At 42.8% G+C, this 17,361-nt stretch overlaps 1 protein-coding gene across 4 annotated transcripts in view; it reads right to left on the bottom strand.

The window, feature by feature from the left end:
* LOC133404486 (teneurin-3-like) overlaps positions 1-16,552 on the bottom strand; it is a 281,787-nt gene extending 265,235 nt beyond the window's left edge. For 3 of the 4 annotated variants that reach the window (XM_061680418.1, XM_061680419.1, XM_061680420.1), the window contains exons 1-2: positions 16,486-16,551; positions 12,285-12,572 (exon numbers count right to left, since the gene is read on the bottom strand). In XM_061680418.1, coding sequence (XP_061536402.1) covers positions 12,285-12,572; positions 16,486-16,522 — 325 coding nt within the window. In that variant the 5' untranslated portion in view covers positions 16,523-16,551. Of the gene's footprint in view, positions 1-12,284; positions 12,573-16,485 lie in introns of all 4 variants that reach the window. The other variant, XM_061680417.1, reaches the window with a different exon arrangement.
* Between the last annotated feature and the right edge of the window lie 809 nt (positions 16,553-17,361).

Genomic DNA, 17,361 nt, shown 5'->3' with positions numbered 1-17,361 from the left:
TGTCAGCCTATCCATCACCACTGCAAAAAGGAAGGGGCTCAGGGCTGATCCCTGATGCAGTCCTATGTCCACCTTAAATTCTTCTGTCACACCTACAGCACACCTCACCGCTGTTCTGCTGCCCTCGTACATGTCCTGTATTATTCTAACATACTTCTCTGCCACTCCAGACGTCCGCATGCAGTGCCACAGTTCCTCTCTGGGCATTCTGTCATAGGCTTTCTCTAGATCTACAAAGACACAATGTAGCTCCTTCTGACCTTCTCTGTACTTTTCCATCAACATCCTCAAGGCAAATAATGCATCTGTGGTACTCTTTCTAGGCATGAAACCATACTGTTGCTCGCAAATACTCACTTCTGTCCTGAGTCTAGCCTCCACTACTATTTCCCATAACTTCATTGTGTGGCTCATCAACTTTATTCCTCTATAGTTGCCACAGCTCTGCACATCACCTTTGTTCTTAAAATTTTTTATGATTCAATTACATATGTTGTACAATATGTAATATAGAGATTAAAGAACTCAAACTCAACACATGCCCCTTAGCCTGTTAGACAAGCAGTGCTGAAGTCTCACAGGCGACCATTAACTTCTGTTTCCTCTATGAGGGTTAATTTCACATTTAAAGTGTGACATAGTCTTCAAATAGATTTCAAAGGCTTTCACATGTCTCAGGAAAAATACACATTCTACCCACCTGCAGACTTCAATGAGTCACGCCTCTCAACCTGTAACACGCAAACTGGCCGGGTATGCGTGAGCGCTGTATCAGAAGTCATTACGGCAGAATCGTCGTAACTTGAAAACGAGCAACCCAGGTGCGTAAAATACTGACACGCAGCAGTGGGAGAATATGGCCCATGAAGCATAAAGTGGACATACTGTATGTTGCAGCAGTTGTAAAAGCTCATCTGCAGAGACTATTAATCTTTGACACACTACATATTTGATTAACGTTTCCATGTAATGAAAACAGACAAAAGAACATTTCATTTCTCTAAAAATTCCTCTTTGGACCTCTGTCGTTGCGTCTTCTCTTCAACTCCTCAATGGAATCTCTGGTGGGAGGAGCTAACATGTATAGTCAATTGAAGATGAAGATCAGAAAGATTTGTAAATAATAAATTAAGATTCACCATTTGATTTATTGCTCAACAGACTTAGGCCAGAACCGTTTTGAACACAGGTCGTAAATGGAGGTCTTTGAAAATGTTATTCTTCCAATGGCGACCAGACCCGGGTGTACCCCACCTCTTTCCCAAAGTCAGTTGGGATATGCTCCACAGTCATCATGCACATTCATTTATGAATCTCTGTTGTCAGTTATGTCACTGAGTTCAAATTATTGTGTTGTTTTGTTGAATGACCGATCTGATGTTCAGGACATAAGAATGCTCAAAGACCCCTTATAACGAGTAAAAATATTGGACCGAGTTTTCCCTCGCCCGGATGTGGGTCACCGGTGCCCCCTCTGTAGCCAGGCCTGGAAGTGGGGCTCACAGGCGAGCGCCTGGTGCACCCATGGGGCCCGGCCGGGCATAGCCCGAAAGGGTAACGTGGGTGCCCCTTTCCATGGGCTCACCACCTGTGGGACGGACCATAGGGGTCAGGTGCAGTGTGAGCTGGGCGGTGGGTGATCCCCGGCTACAGAAGCTGGCTCTAGGGACGTGGGATGTCACCTCTCTGGCAGGGAAAGAGCCCAAGCTTGTGTGTGACGTCAAGAAGTTCCAACTAGATATAGTCAGGCTCACCTCCACACACTGCTTGGGAGGTGGAGGTGAGCCCGACTATATCTAGTTGGAACTTCTTGACGTCACACACAAGGTCGGGCTCTGGTACCAGTCATCTTGAGAGGGGTTGGACTCTTCCACTCTGGAGTTGCCCATGCTGAGAGGCGCCAAGGAGGTGTGGGTATACTTATTGCCCCCTGACTTGGCGCCTGTACAATGGGGTTCATACCGGTGGATGAGAGGATAACAGTGAGACCTGGAGGGGCGTGATTGGGAGTAAAGGACCCCCCATCAGAACCCGAGTGGTGTTTTGTTATTGGACTTCTGTGCTCATCACGGATTGTCCATAACGAACACCAAGTTCAAGCGTAAGGGTGTCGACATGTGCACTTGGCACCAGTAAACCCTAGTTCGCAGTTCAATGATTGACTTTGTGGTTGTGTCATCGGACTTGCGGCCGCATGTCCTAGACACTCAGGTGAAGAGAGGGGCGGAGCTGTGAACTGATCACCAGCTGGTGGTGAATTGGTTACGATGGTGGAGGAAGATCCCGGTTCGACCTGGCAGACCCAAACGTATTGTGAAGGTCTACTGGGAGCGTCTGGCAGAATCCCCTCTCAGAAGGAGTTTCCACGCCCACCTCCGGCAGAACTTCACTCACGTCCCGGGGGACGGCAGGGGACATTGACTCCAAGTGGACCATGTTCTGAGCCTCCATTGTTGAGGCGACCGAGTGGAGCTGTGGCCGTAAGGTGGTCGGTGCCTGTCATGGCGACAATCTCTGAACCCGTTGGTGGACACCATCGGTGAGGGATGCCATCAAGCTGAAGAAGGAGTCATGTTGGGCCTTTTTGGCCTGTGGCACCCCTGAGGCAGCTGATGGGTAAGCGGAATGCAGTTTTGGTGGTCGCTGAGGCAAAAACTCGGGGATGTTAGGAGTTCGAGGCCAAGGAGAAAGACTTCTGGACGGCTTTGAGGAAATTTTGCTCCGCCATCTGGCGGAAAGCAGTGCGCCATCAACACTGTATAGTGGGGATGGGGCGCTGGTGACCTCGACTTGTGACGTTGTGAGTCGGTGGGCCAAATACTTCGAAGACCTCCTCAATTACACCGACACGCCTTCCCATGACGACGCAGAGTCTGGGGTCTCTGAGGCGGGCTCTACTATCTCTCGGGTGGAGGTCACTGAGGTGGTTAAAAAACTCCTCGGTTGCAAGGCCCCGAGGGTGGTTGAGATTCACCCGGAGTTCCTAAAGGCTCTGGATGTTGTAGGGGTTTCCTGGTTGACACACCTCTGCAACATCGTGTGGACATCGGGGACAGTGCCTCTGGATTGGCAGACTGGGGTGGTGGTTCCCCTTTTTAAGAAGGGGGACCAACTTCAGGGGGATCTCACTCCTCAGCCTCCCTGGTAAGGTCTATTCAGGGGTTCGAGAGAGGAGGGTCCGTCGGGATGTCGGATCTCAGATTCAGGAGGAGCAGTGTGGTTTTTGTCCTGGCCGTGGAACAGTGGACCAGCTCTACACCCTCGGCGGGGTCCTCGAGGGTGCATGGGAGTTCGCCCAACCAGTCTACATGTGTTTTGTGGACTTGGAGAAGGCGTTCGACCGTGTCCCTCGGGGAGTACTGTGGGGGGTGTTTTGGGAGTATGGGGTACCGAACCCTCTGATATGGGCTGCTCCGTCCCTGTACGACCAGTGTCAGAGTTTGGTCCGCATTGCTAGAAGTAATTTCCGGTGAGGGTTGGTCTATGCCAAGGCTGCCCTTTGTCACCGATTCTGTTCATAACATTTATGGACAGAATCGGTTCTAGGCACAGCAGAGGCGTAGAGGGGATCCGGTTTAGGGGCCTCAGTATGGCATGTCTGCTTTTTGCAGATGTTGTGGTTCTGTTGGCTTCATCAAGCCGTGATCTCCAACTCTCACTGGAGTGGTTCGCAGCCGAGTGTGAAGTGGCTGGGATAAAAATCAGCACCTCCAAATCTGAGACCATAGTCCTCAGTCGGAAAAGGGTGCAGTGCTCTCTCCAGGTCCGGGATGAGATCCTGCCCCAAGTGGAGGGGTTCAAGTATCTTGGCATCTTGTTCGCGAGTGAGGGAAGAATGGAACGGGAGATCGACAGGCGGATCGTTGCAGCGTCTGCAGTGGCTGGCAACCAGTTCAGGGTGTACCCCGCCTCCTGCCCGAAGATAGCTGGGATAGGCTCCAGCACTCCCGCGATCCTAGTGAGGATAAGCGGCTCAGAAAATGCATGGATGGATGGATGTAAGATAAGTTTTCAATTGTATTGAAGTGTTTTGGGATCATTCTTTATGGTATATTTACAGTTTTAACTATTATTTTAGGCAATAATAAAAATTATTCAAGGAGCCGTCAATTACTCATGGCTTTTCGCTATTCCCATAGCAGGGCTCGTTCCCAACCCCCTGCAAATTGTCTGGGTTTCTGTACATGCTATTCAAAGCCAGCAAATCTGCCAAAGATAGCTGGGATAGGCTCCAGCACTCCCGCGATAAGCGGCTCAGAAAATGGATGGATGGATGGATGTAAGATAAGCTTAAAATTGTATTGAAATGTTTTGGGATCATTCTTTATGGTATATTTACAGTTTTAACTATTATTTTAGGCAATAATAAAATTATTCAAGGAGCCGTCAATTACTCATGGCTTTTCGCTATTCATAGCAATCCCCTTCAAATTGTCTGGGTTTGTGTACATGCTATTCAAAGCCAGCAAATCTGCTGAATTCCTGGACAACATTTATATTGTCAATAAAATATTTTTAAAAATGTAACAAAATTTAACAACACGTCAACCCACTCAACAGGCGCACAGAATGGGCTAACTAGCATGGGCGGTAGAATTGCCATTTCGCAGTTGGAAGGTTGGTGGTTTGACTTCTGGTTACCTCTCAAGTTCTGGCAAAGTATCATTGAGCAATGTACAGGCCACACAATGCTTTGAGTGACCTGCAGTCAGGATGTTACAATGTAAATGTTGTCCACCTGCCAAATTGACGCATGCATGCATACACAGACACACACACACACACGCGCACACACACACACACACACGTACACACACAGACGCAGAGCTAAAGAGCTTTCGTGGGTGTTAAAATCACATTTCGTGGAGGCAATATGACACTAGAAAGAGCTGCCAAGGATGGGCAAAGCAATGTGAGAATGTGCGGATTTGTATTCAAGCAAGAAAAGAAAAGATGTGAAATTAGCCACATGCTGAGGTCAGCCGCAATATCACTAGCTTTCCAACGCTTTTGGGAAGACCAGCAAATGTGTGTGTGTGTGTGTTTGTTTGTGAGAAAGGAAGAAAGAGAGAGAGGTAGAAAAATTCGAACACCTGTAAGCAGGGTGGTGAAACCACACCAAATAAAGCATTTGACTAATCACACCAGAACCTTTAACACGTATGCATGCAGACACGCACACATGCATACGCACGCAGGCAGGCACACACACAAACACACACACACGCACACAGACACACACACACACACACGACCGTTCCCCCTTTACTGTATATCAACAATAACTACAACCTTTTCGGCTCTCTCAGCATCGTATTTAATTATCTCTGTTGGATAAGCACAGTTGATATACCCAGATACCATTATAATTGCTGATGAATTAAGTTGCTGCACAACTCCCTCAGGCTGATGGTGAGTCTATCCATCCATTTTCTGAGGTGCTTCTCCTCACTAGGGTCGCGGGCGTGCTGGAGCCTATCCCAGCTATCATCGGGCAGGAGGCGGGGTACACCCTGAACTGGTTGCCATCCAATCGCAGGGCACATACAAACAAACAACCATTCGCACTCACATTCACACCTATGGGCAATTTAGAGTCTCCAATTCATGCATGTTTTTGTGGGAGCAGGCACAGGGAGAACATGCAAACTCCACGGGATTGACCCCCGCTCCTCAGAACTGTGAGGCTGACGCTCTAACCAGTCGTCCACCGTGCCGCCCTGATGGTGAGTGATTAAGTGTTATTATTAGTCACGAGAGAAGCAACTACTGTAAAGTCCTATCGGCAACAGCGATGCTCCAAAATGGCCGCCATTATGATTAATGAGCAATGTAATGCGTTACTGTATCCATAATGTAATCAGATTACAGTTGCTTTGTCAAACCAATAATAGTTAGTATTGAATCAACAATGATTCTTTGCAAGCATTCATTTACAGCTGATGACTTTAAGAAGCAGCAACCCATCGTCCAGTTGCATTTTACCAAATAGGCAGACCTATTTCTAACGTATTGAGGAAAATGAGAGGTCATTTTTTAATCATACAATCCACTGTGAAGGTGCAGTAAATATAACGGTGCAAAGAAATGCACAGCTTCACTGTCGCCACACTATTTTTGTTATTTTCCTTAGTAAAAAGTGGATTTGATTGCTGTTACTTTTTTATTTACACGTTAAGAATAGAGTTTTACTAACTTTTTAAGTGTGTAATGCATTGTGGGTTAATGATTCATACCGACGTTTGCGGTCAGAAATCGTCATGGAGGTAAGGACTGACTCACTGAAAGGATTTAGAATACTTAGCTTAAATAATATTAATAAAGAAAAGTGACAGCTTTCAACTTCGTCTGGACTCCGGACTGCTCTGGAGCTGATTTTAACGCATTGCACCACATAAGTAAGTGCTTCACCCAAGGTCAGTCACCAAAAGCTTTGCTAGTTAAACAGCTGCGTCACCAGTAAAAAAAAAGTTTTCTCGCTCATTGCATAAAAATTGCAATGGTGGGAGCAAGTGTGTGTGTGTGTGTGTGTGTGTGCGTGCGTGCGGGCGTGTGCACTCGTGTGTGTGTGTTGTTGGGGGACGGAATTTGAAAAACCAAGCAACTCTATAATGCAAATAAAATGAGTACTGTTGGCCACAATCATGCTTTAAAAAAAAACATTAAGTGCAGTCCCGTCTGTTTTCCCCAAGCCCAACATCTAACCGCCACTCTCTCACATTTACGTACATGCACGCACACATTAATTTTACTGCTGTAAGTATTTGAATAATTGGCAGTTGTTATCCATCTAGACGTCATCATTTTTTTTCAGAAAAAAATAATTGAAAGTAATATTTTTCAAACTTTTAATCCCCAAATGTCTTTACCATAAGAAGTCCGACATGAAGTTTTCTGAAGATGCTAATTTACATTTTTTGATATACTCTATAGGATTTTTCTCCTATTGCTTGATATGCCTTTTCCATGAAAACTAACATAAATGCATCTTAGTGTCTTCAGAGTTCCTTTTTTTGGTTCTTCTACAAAGGGTCCTTCTTTGTCACTCTAACTATGTTTACCGTTAATGCCGCTGGAGAGAGCTTATGTTGTTGCAAAACACCAGAGGGATCTGTGAGCTGAAGTGCCAGGATGAGGCACCCATTTTACATTCACACAACAAAAACAACAGAGAGGAAAATAAATGGTGTTATTTCTGAGATATGAATGAATATGTATGAATTTGTGAAAGTGTCGGAACTATTGCATGTCTTTACCGTTATTAATATTGCATAAAGACAAGACATTTATGCAGTTGTATCTGCAGATTTTGAGGGAAAATACACATAAATTGTGCAACTCACACTATTTTTATGAAGCTGTTTATATCTTTACTGTGATGCATTTTGTCTTTAACATTATGCAAGAAGTGTATTTCAGTTGGCCACCAAAATGTGCTCTGTCAGTAAGAATTGTCTTTTCTCTAAATGCAAAAAAATTTAAATCATCAATAACGTTTTAAAAATAGGACTTTAAGCATGGGAGACATTAACCTGTATAAAACCAAGGCAGCATTAAGCCTATCCCAGCAATCATCGGGCAGGAGGCAGGGTACACCCTAAACTGGTCGCCAGCCAATCGCAGGGCACATATAAACAAACAAAAATTCGCACTCACATTCACACCTATGGGGAATTTAGAGTCCTCAATCAACCTACCACGCATGTTTTTGGGATGTAGGAGGAAACCGGAGTACCCGGAAAAAAAACCCACGCAGGCACGGGGAGAACATGCAAAATCCACACAGGCGGGCCGGGATTTGAACCTCGGTCCTCAGAACTGTGAGGCAGATGTGCTAACCAGTCACCTACCATGCTGCAAAATGTATTCATTTATTTATCCATCCATCCATTTTCAACACCGCTTATCCTGGTTAGGGTCGCGGGGCGCTGGACCCTATCCCAGCTGACTTCGGGCGAAAGGCGGACTACACCCTGAACTGGTCGCCAGTCAGTCGCAGGTCATTAATTTATTTATTTTTACACACGCCTTTACCATTATTGATCAAATTAGATGAAAATGACCCATATACAAAAAATAAGTAAATGAAGGGAGGAGGTGAAAGGGGAGGTAGGGGATCGGGTAGCGGCGTTCCGTAAAGGAGGGGGAAAGTGGGGTGAGTGGTAATGTCCTAATGATATACTGATTGTCAGACCACTTGCTTCAGAGGCCAAATGATCCTGTAAGAACAGCGGAGCTATTGATCCAGCCATAACACCACACCACACAATAATGATTATGTGTTTCTGTGTGCATGCATGTGAGTGGGAGAGCAAGAGCCCCTGTATACCAATACAGATTCACAGTGTGTATTTACAAGGAGGAGTACTCGGTTGAAATAAATGTTATAGTGTTGGTGTGTGTGAGGGCAGTTCTGAAAGGACAGTTCCTCAATACTCCCATTACCATGTGACATGAAACCAGAGCTAAAGTTGATACGCTTGATATTCGATATAAATTCTCACCTTGAATGTTTCAATATCCCTAACTCACACACGAGAACATCTCATTAGAAAAATAGAAAAAAAATGAAATAATTTGTATGTCATGTGAATAAAAAACTTGAAACTTGACTGAGCTTTCTGCGAAAAGTGTTCGATATTGCTCAGGGGATATGCTTGCATTACACTAGTTTAAAGTGTCAATCTTCCAGCTGGTGAAGAGACCATCATATCACTATTTTAGTGGGTCTCGGGACACTTAATATTTCTCATTTGCCAAGGCACATCTGATCGATTTCTACACAAAACTATGCAAGAAGTCAATATTACGATGATTAGTTAAAGTCATTAAACAATGTTTCAATGGCTTGCAGTATAATATTTATTAATGGAAAGACTTGATTGTCACTACATGGGTCTGCTGTGGAATTTGTTATGGTTTTCTCTCCCATTCTCCGTCGAGCTAGCTGGTTTGTTTGTTCTTTCGCTGCACTTCTGGTTATGGATTTTTCTAAATGGGTTCTGAGAAATGAGAGAACTAGATGATAGAAGGACTGAAGTAGAAGGTGGATGTAAAGGAAGGAGGGGGGAGAACCTGTTGCTCCTGTCTATGAAGCATAATGATGATCTCTTTTGGTAATTGAATATCATGTTTGTTGACAGATATTAAAAATAGAAAAAGGACTGGCTCTTTTATTTTCATTTTAAAATAGAAATCCCAAAATTTAAATACAGGTTGATTTTCTTTTTTGTTGTTGTCCGGAACGAGTAAAGAAAAGTTGAATAATGGTTTGATTTTCAATGTTCATTTCTGAAACGAAAATAGAATATAGCACAGGACACAAATAGAAAAATGGCCTACACATTTGTTTTGGATTGGCGGAAGTTGTCACCGACAAGAACAGTGCTCATGCTGGCCAGTAGAGGGCGACAGCGTGGTGCCTACACATGCCAACCATTGGATAACACTGAAGAAGAACAAGAGGACGCAATTAATAGCCTACAGTTGTGGGAGAAATCAAATTAGTGCTACGTAGTAAGCGCTTTTGAGATGGAGATGGAACATTATATTGTCTGTGTTGTTTGACTTCACTCCCTCCCACACCTACAGCCTACCAATCTCATTATTTCTGTTTATCCTCTCAAAAAGATGCAAAACTATAGCAAATGAGTTGTACAAATTCTAGGTCACATTAAAGTCGGAAAATGATTTATTTTGGTATAAATTCTTCTCGCATTTGAACAGAAGTGTGCAGACTTTTTATATCCAATGCATGGTCCTGTTTTTGTACGCTCTGCCTTGTGAGCCTATATTTTAAAATGTTTAACAAGTGAAAATTATTTTTAATTTTCATTTGTTAAAATTATTATTATTATCCATCCATCCATTTTCCGTACCGCTTATCCTTACTAAGGTTGCGGGCGTGCTGGAGCCTATTCCAGCGATCTTCGGGTGAGAGGCGGGGTACACCCCGAACTGGTCGCCAGCCAATCGCAGGGCACATCGAAATAAACAACCATTCACACTGACATTCACACCTATGGACAATTTAGAGTCTTCAATTAACCTACCATGCACGCATGGATGTGGGCTAGAAACCCGAGCACCCGGAGAAAACTCACGTGGGCACGGGGAGAACATGCAAACTCCACACAGGCGAGGCTGGATTTGAACATGCAACCTCAGAACTGTGAAGCAAATGTGGTAACCAGTCGCCCACCGTGCCACTTATTATTATAAATAATAACAAACCGACTGTTGCTGTCACTGAATACACACTTAAATAATTTAATGTAATTGTTGCTATTATGCGGCACGGGCCAGGTACTATTATGCGGAACTCTGTACATCTGTGAATAATTAAAGTAAATGTGATAAATTCCAAATGAAGTTACCTGACATTCACTTGTTTATCTCTTGCAGCAAAGGCTCGGGTCAATGAGAGAGATTGAGAGGGAGAGAGAGCCTGTGTGTTTATTATTCTCCTGAAGCTTTACTACATATTTTGTGTTATTCAAAATATATATGATATCAATCAGTTTGTCCATCAATTTGCTTGTTATAAAAATCGCCATGTTGTCAGTACAGCGGGTACTCGGTTTATGAACGTGTTGTTCTGTTGCGATTGCTGCCAAATCTGTATGTGAATTTGAACACGCCATAGTCGATCACTTACAAATGCAGGAAGAAAGTCATAATTACAGTAAATATTTGTATGAAAAACATTTCTGGGCCAGGGTTAGAATATATGTCTATATCTTTATATATATATATAATAAAATAAAACAGTAAATAGGGATGTAACTGACCGTGCCTTCTTGTGCTGCATGACAACATTTTCTTCTGTCATGCCGCAAATTAATTTTGTCATATTTTAGGGTTAGGGCTACTTCTTACCCACTTTTCACCCATATTTCAGGTGAAAAGTGTCATGTCTCAAAAGGACAACACTTCTGCCTATGTCCATTAATGACTAACAAAAAAATGACCAACAAATACTTAAAATGTATTCCTGAGAGAACATAGGTTCTTTAGCAATACCAAGTCATTACAGTTACCATAGGTTGTCACCAGAGTTCACCACCCAGAGAGTGATGCAGCAAACACTATATCATGAGAAGCAAACAGTGTATCCTCCCGGATCGAAGCGGCCCCACAAGTGACATTTGTTGTTGGCATTTCAGCTACTTAATCAAACATGGAAATGAGAGATCGCACAAGGCTTAATAAAGTGAGCTGCACACCAAACACCCACTCAAAGCTAAACAGCTGCATCTTTAAGTGTCAATTAGCTATTGAAAACTTGACGACTACTCACTTTTAGAGGGGAAGTGTGTTCTCCAGAGCACTGACTTACACAATATAATGTCATCTAATAAAAACATTATCAAACTTAATATAGGAAATGTAGCGACTCAGCACTTAATCCCAGTGTTAATTACCACATTGTCTCTTAATGAAGACTCACTCAGGAGTGTGTTAGTATAGCTTCATGAAAATACAGTGTACACTCTGTGTGTGAATGTGTATGCATTAATGTTATTGTAAAAAAAAGTATTTCTTGTATGAATTATGAAAATCACACCTGTTCGGCAAATCTGCCTTGAGGATAATGAACTGGTATCCACAAAACCACAGGCACACAGAGGCAACCACATACCTGTAAATCCAAGCAGTATACAGAACATACACATTCTCTCTTTTGTTACCCTCAGTTATTTTACCACATTAACATTAACATCAGTATCTGGGCTCATAAAATGTACTTTACATGGGGTTATGTACACTAATTCCTAGTTTGGTGCCAACTTTTATAACTTCAGTGAGAGACATTATGTATGTGTGTTATCAAAATATTAAATGAGTGTCACTTCTTTGCTTCTCTACCTCCTCCAATGTACTAAAAAGTCTTACACATCTCACGCTACCTCTTTCATCCAGTCAGACATTGGTTCACGGAACATATTTAAAAAAAACAACAGTTCATTCACACGCTGATGACACAGCACCACAAGCATGGGGTTACAGGTGCGTTACACAGAAGGCTCAGTATCAAACACGAAACCTTAGGTTGAAGGATGATTATTCTACCACATTAGCCACTATATACTGTATCTACAGTATATATTTTTCAAGAACTGTAAATAGACCTTTTAAGGACTGGATGCCTCACACTTTTGCAATGCTTTTGCATTTTCTTTTTTGTTTCAGCACCATGGAAAGTCACAGAAAAATCGGATTTATAGAACAAGCCTAGATAATGGGCAAGAGACATAAAAAGAGAAACAAAAGTCCTGTCCTACCGTTGTCACTGTCAGACTTGTTCTCATGTTCTGTATCGGTAAGAGTCAGCGCTGAGTTGGAGCGGCTAGACAGACAGGAACTCCTCCGAGATGACTTTCCCAAACCCCCACGGTCCCACAGATGCATAGCTCTCTCCGGTGACAAAACAGCTTGACTGTCTACATCTAGGTCCTGGGCTGTAGCAACAGAGAAACCACGGTGGGGGAGGCCCATCTCGGAGCACAATACTAGGCCATGGCGTGATGGTGGCTCACAGATGCCCAGTGGACGAAGACTTAAATGGTGACCTGAAATATAGTTAGGAAGTTTGAATATTACTACAACTAGCAGAGGAAACTTAGATAAAAACATTAACTTTACGGCAGCACAGTGAAAGAGTGGATAGCACTGCTTGTCGCCTATAGACAACTGCGATAGGCTGTAGTTTACCTGTGACCCTAATGACGACAAGCGGAAAAGAAAATGGATGGATGGCTATTCAGGCAAAATGAATCAAGACAAAAAAAATTGTGGGACCAGAAAATACACCATAAGGTATATTGCACAATTAGATTAAATCTGTACCATATACATCGAGGAAATAAAATATGGCAAGTTTCATCTGCTGCTGTTACATGTATAATTAAAAAGGTATACGTAAATACAATATTGAAGGCATAAACCTTTGTAATTTGCTCTTTGAAGTCAGGCATTGAATTAAATAAGACCTTTATAATAATCATTATGCCTATGTTATTTTTTGACGTTGTACATCATCTTTATGAGAAAACATCAGCTGTTTAATGACAAAAAGTGTGTAATTTTTAAGTATTTGCATTGAGTCGTTAATATCAGCACTATTGTGATCAATTTCAAATGGAAACAATTTGTTGAAACAATTGTTTTGTAAAATATATTATCACAAATTGAAGAACAATACAGTGCTCAACATGGGCACACACCAAACAGATTTGTTTGAAAAACTTTGTTTCCTTTCATAATAATTATTTTCTGGCATACTATATTGCAAAATACTCCCACAAATGTGGGTCACTGATTACAGATGTCAAATGCGTACACACACAAGCTTAGTTTTCAAAGTGGGGGTATTCATTTACAGTATGTTGTGCAATTTACATATACACATTGTGAATATTAGCTCCACATTGTTTATTTTTTTAAATCAAGTGTATAACTGAATGTACATTCTAAGATACAGTAAATATAAGCAAAGCAAAGCAAATGTATTTATATAGCACATATCATACACAAGGTAACTCAATATGCTTTACATGATTAAAAGCATTTAAAAACAAAGGAAAAAACAGCTTATAATGGCGTAATATGTTCTGACTTCTTTGTTCTGGTCAGAACCCGAGCTGCAGCATTCTGAATGAGCTGCAGCTGTTTAATGCTCTTTTTGGGGAGTCCAGTCAGAAGACCAATGCAATAGTCAAGTCTATTTGCTATAAAAGCATGGATGAGCTTCTCCTGGTCTGCTTGACAGATGCAACCCTTCACTCTGGACATGTTCTTCAAATGGTAGAAGGCAGTTTTATTAGTAATTGATTTGATATGACTGTTGAAGGTCAGGTCAGAATCTATCAGTACACCAAGGTTTCAGACTTTGCCTTTGTTTTTTTAAAGAGCGTGACCCCAGGTATTTACTAACAGCAATCCTCTTTTCGTTATTGCCCAAAACAATTATCTCAGTTTTGTTGTGGTTTAATTGAAGAAAATTACAGTTATTTTATCTGTTTTAGACAGTGACACAACAGCTCAATTGGACAATAGTCATCTGGAGACACTGCTAGATGTAACTGTGTGTCATTTGCATAGCTATGATAGTCAAAATTAAAGTTCTGAAGAATTTGACCCAATGGTAGCATACACAGGCTGAACAGGAGCGGTCCAATAACTGACCCTTGAGGGACCCCATAGGTAATTGCCATTTGATGAGATTGAACACACGCAATGGTTACAAAATAACTCCTTTGCCCCAAGTAGGACCTGAACCATTTAAGGACCGTTCCATTTAGTCCTACCCATGTTTCCAGCAGGCGGCACGGTGGCCGACTGGTTAGAGCGTCAGCCTCACAGTTCTGGGGACCCGGGTTCAATCCCCGGCCCCGCCTGTGTGGTGTTTGCATGTTCTCCCCATACCTGCGTGGGTTTTCTCTGGGCACTCCGGTTTCCTCCAACATCCCAAAAACATGCATTAATTGGAGACTCTAAATTGTCCGTAGGCATGACTGTGAGTGCGAATGGTTGTTTGTTCCTATGTGCCCTGCGATTGGCTGGCAACCAGTTCAGGGTGTACCCCACCTCCTGCCCGATGACAGCTGGGATAGGCTCCAGCGACCCTAGTGAGGAGAAGCGGCTCAGAAAATGGATGGATGGATGTTTCCAGCATGGTCAGCAGTACATTATGAGGTACTGCATCAAAAGCCACACTGAGATTCAACAAGACCAGTATTTATGTAGAATTTTTAAATATATGCTTCTATAAGTAACTATAATGAGCCCATTAAGCAAGTAAAAAAACAAGGAGGGAAAGTTCAGATTGGGAAGTGCAGAGGTAAACAGGAATGAGTCACAATAAGATGACTTGGTGGCTTATAGATTTGAACATAGTGGTGGTGTTTACTGGCAGAGGGTGTAGTTTGTCAGATGGCTGCACACTGAGCTGAAAACCACACGGTCGGCAGCAAATGGAACAAACAACACAGTCCAACTTAAGTGTAGGTGCACGTGGCCATTTCCTGTCACGTTCCTTCACTTATGTAGAGGATATTGGCTTCAGTTTACAGGGAGAAGCTGAATTTCAAGCCTTTTTGCAACCACAAAAAGTAGCACTTTGAAATGCCGTTAATTTGGATGATACTTATCAGCATTTCGTTCCTTTACACTTTCTTTATATGACCAAAGATACTTCCACAAAGCACAAGGAACCCTCATGAAACACTGAAAATGTGTATTTAAGTATGGAGGTGAAATATGCCCTCTTACTATTCGAACATAAAATCAGGGTTAGATGACATGCGTATCAGTCCTTTGAAATATAAATGAAAACGGCGCAAACAAATTATCTGAAAAATCGCAAAATGTCCCTTTTCATCTTTAATCAGAAAATGAAATGGGAATTACAAAAGCTTTCTGTAATTAATGTCACAACTGAAGATGAAGAGTGCTGCGCTCCAATTAAAAGTTATATTAATTTTAAATGAGCTCCAATTAAGACAAACTGTGAAAAAGAAGCAGATAAGTACTCTCCAAATTGATACTGTATTAATTGGCAGACTACTGGAGAACAACTCTGTTTGGCATATTTCCTTATAATATGTTATGGCCTGGGCGGCACGGTGGACGACTGGTTAGAGCGTCAGCCTCACAGTTCTGAGGACCTGGGTTCAATCCCCGGCCCCGCCTGTGTGGAGTTTGCATGTTCTCCCCGTGCCTGCGTGGGTTTTCTCCGGGCACTCCGGTTTCCTCCCACATCCCAAAAACATGCATAAATAGGAGACTCTAAATTGCCCGTAGGTATGCATGTGAGTGCGAATGGTTGTCTGTTTGTATGTGCCCTGCGATTGGCTGGCAACCAGTCCAGGGTGTACGATGACAGCTGGGATACCCTAGTGAGGAGAAGCGGCTCAGAAAATGGATGGATGGATGTTATGGCCTTTTTTTCCCTTTTACGTCCACTGACTTGAAAATGACATTTAGCCTACTATAGCATAATGTGTAAAATACTGTCATACCTCTGTAGCCAGTGGCAGTTTCTGATAAGGGTGATACGGGCACCACCCAGGGTGCCACTTTGTGTCAAGCCACCCCTCCTCGAGGTATGGTAATGACGGTCTCCCCCACGCCCTGTTGTCGATCGGCCAGAGGTACTGTATGCTAATGAAGATCACCGCACATAGCACATATACTCCGAAGACGTTTTATGAAAATAAACGAACATAAAATCTTCGACAGCATCCATACCCCTATCCCACCCCGCTCCCCCCACACCATCATCAGGGAGGCGCACTCGAGGGGTGTTGTATGGGGCGCAAAGATTATGGACTATTTCCTTCGGAGGAAATCGCCAAAGGGGCGCAAAAGCAAACTGAATATTCATAAAAGGAGGTGGTGATTTGGCTTCAAATTCACTATGATGATCCTTGCTTCTTCTGGTGGAAAAAAAAAATCTGAGTGTGCAACTGGATTAATACTCACCGTCTATGTTATAGTTGTCCTGTTCATGATGAACCATGTCCTTGTGTCTTTTTGATGTCCCGTAAAACAACCTGCCAAAACAAAATGGTTTACGTTGTCAACTAGAAAAGCAACTGTTGCACAAGACTTTTCATGACGATTAGGCATTCCTCCAATTAGGGTCCTATGAAATTGGTGTGAGATTCCACTTCTTAAAATTAATCAAAATCGTGTTTTTTTTTTTAATTTACATATCTGTCATATAGGTATTTTAGATAATGACTTCAGATATTATTTTGAGTTTAGATCTGATCTTTCCAGATACGATGATTACCATTAACCAGAAAAGGAATTTACTCCAAAGTGGAAAGCGGAATGCAATTTTCTATCCCTGCCACTCAATATTATCTGATTAAAGTAACAATATCTCACTAATACAAGAAGATGAAGAACGGAACAAAGACAAGAAATTCAGCTGCATACATGCAAGACTTTGGCCTCTTAAAGTTGTACAGCACAGCATGCGACGGAGTGTATATGGCGCGCGTCTTGATTTTCGTGCCAGCGCAAGGCTTGCTGTGGGTGTTTGCCTATTTGGCAGACCAGTTTCCATGTTGATGAATATGATCAGTGTACATGCAGGCAGACAGACACGCGAGCTCCTCGGACGTATGTGGTGGATAACGGATCAACTCCGTCCTCAAAAAGGCCCAGCAGAGGATGTACTTCCTGCGGCTTCTGAGAAAGCACGGCCTGCTACAGGAGCTGCTGAGGCAGTTCTACACAGCGGTTATCGAATCAGTCCTGTGTTCTTCCATCACAGTCTGGTTTGGTGCTGCTACAAAAACGGACAAACTGACTGCAACGGACAATCAAAACTGCTGAAAGGATTGTCGG

Source organism: Phycodurus eques, chromosome 6 (genome assembly GCF_024500275.1).
Source record: "Phycodurus eques isolate BA_2022a chromosome 6, UOR_Pequ_1.1, whole genome shotgun sequence".
In the NCBI taxonomy this organism is placed as follows: Eukaryota; Metazoa; Chordata; class Actinopteri; order Syngnathiformes; family Syngnathidae; genus Phycodurus; species Phycodurus eques.
The sequence above is the reverse complement of the archived record's forward strand: the minus strand, read 5'-3'. Positions and strand labels throughout refer to the sequence as shown.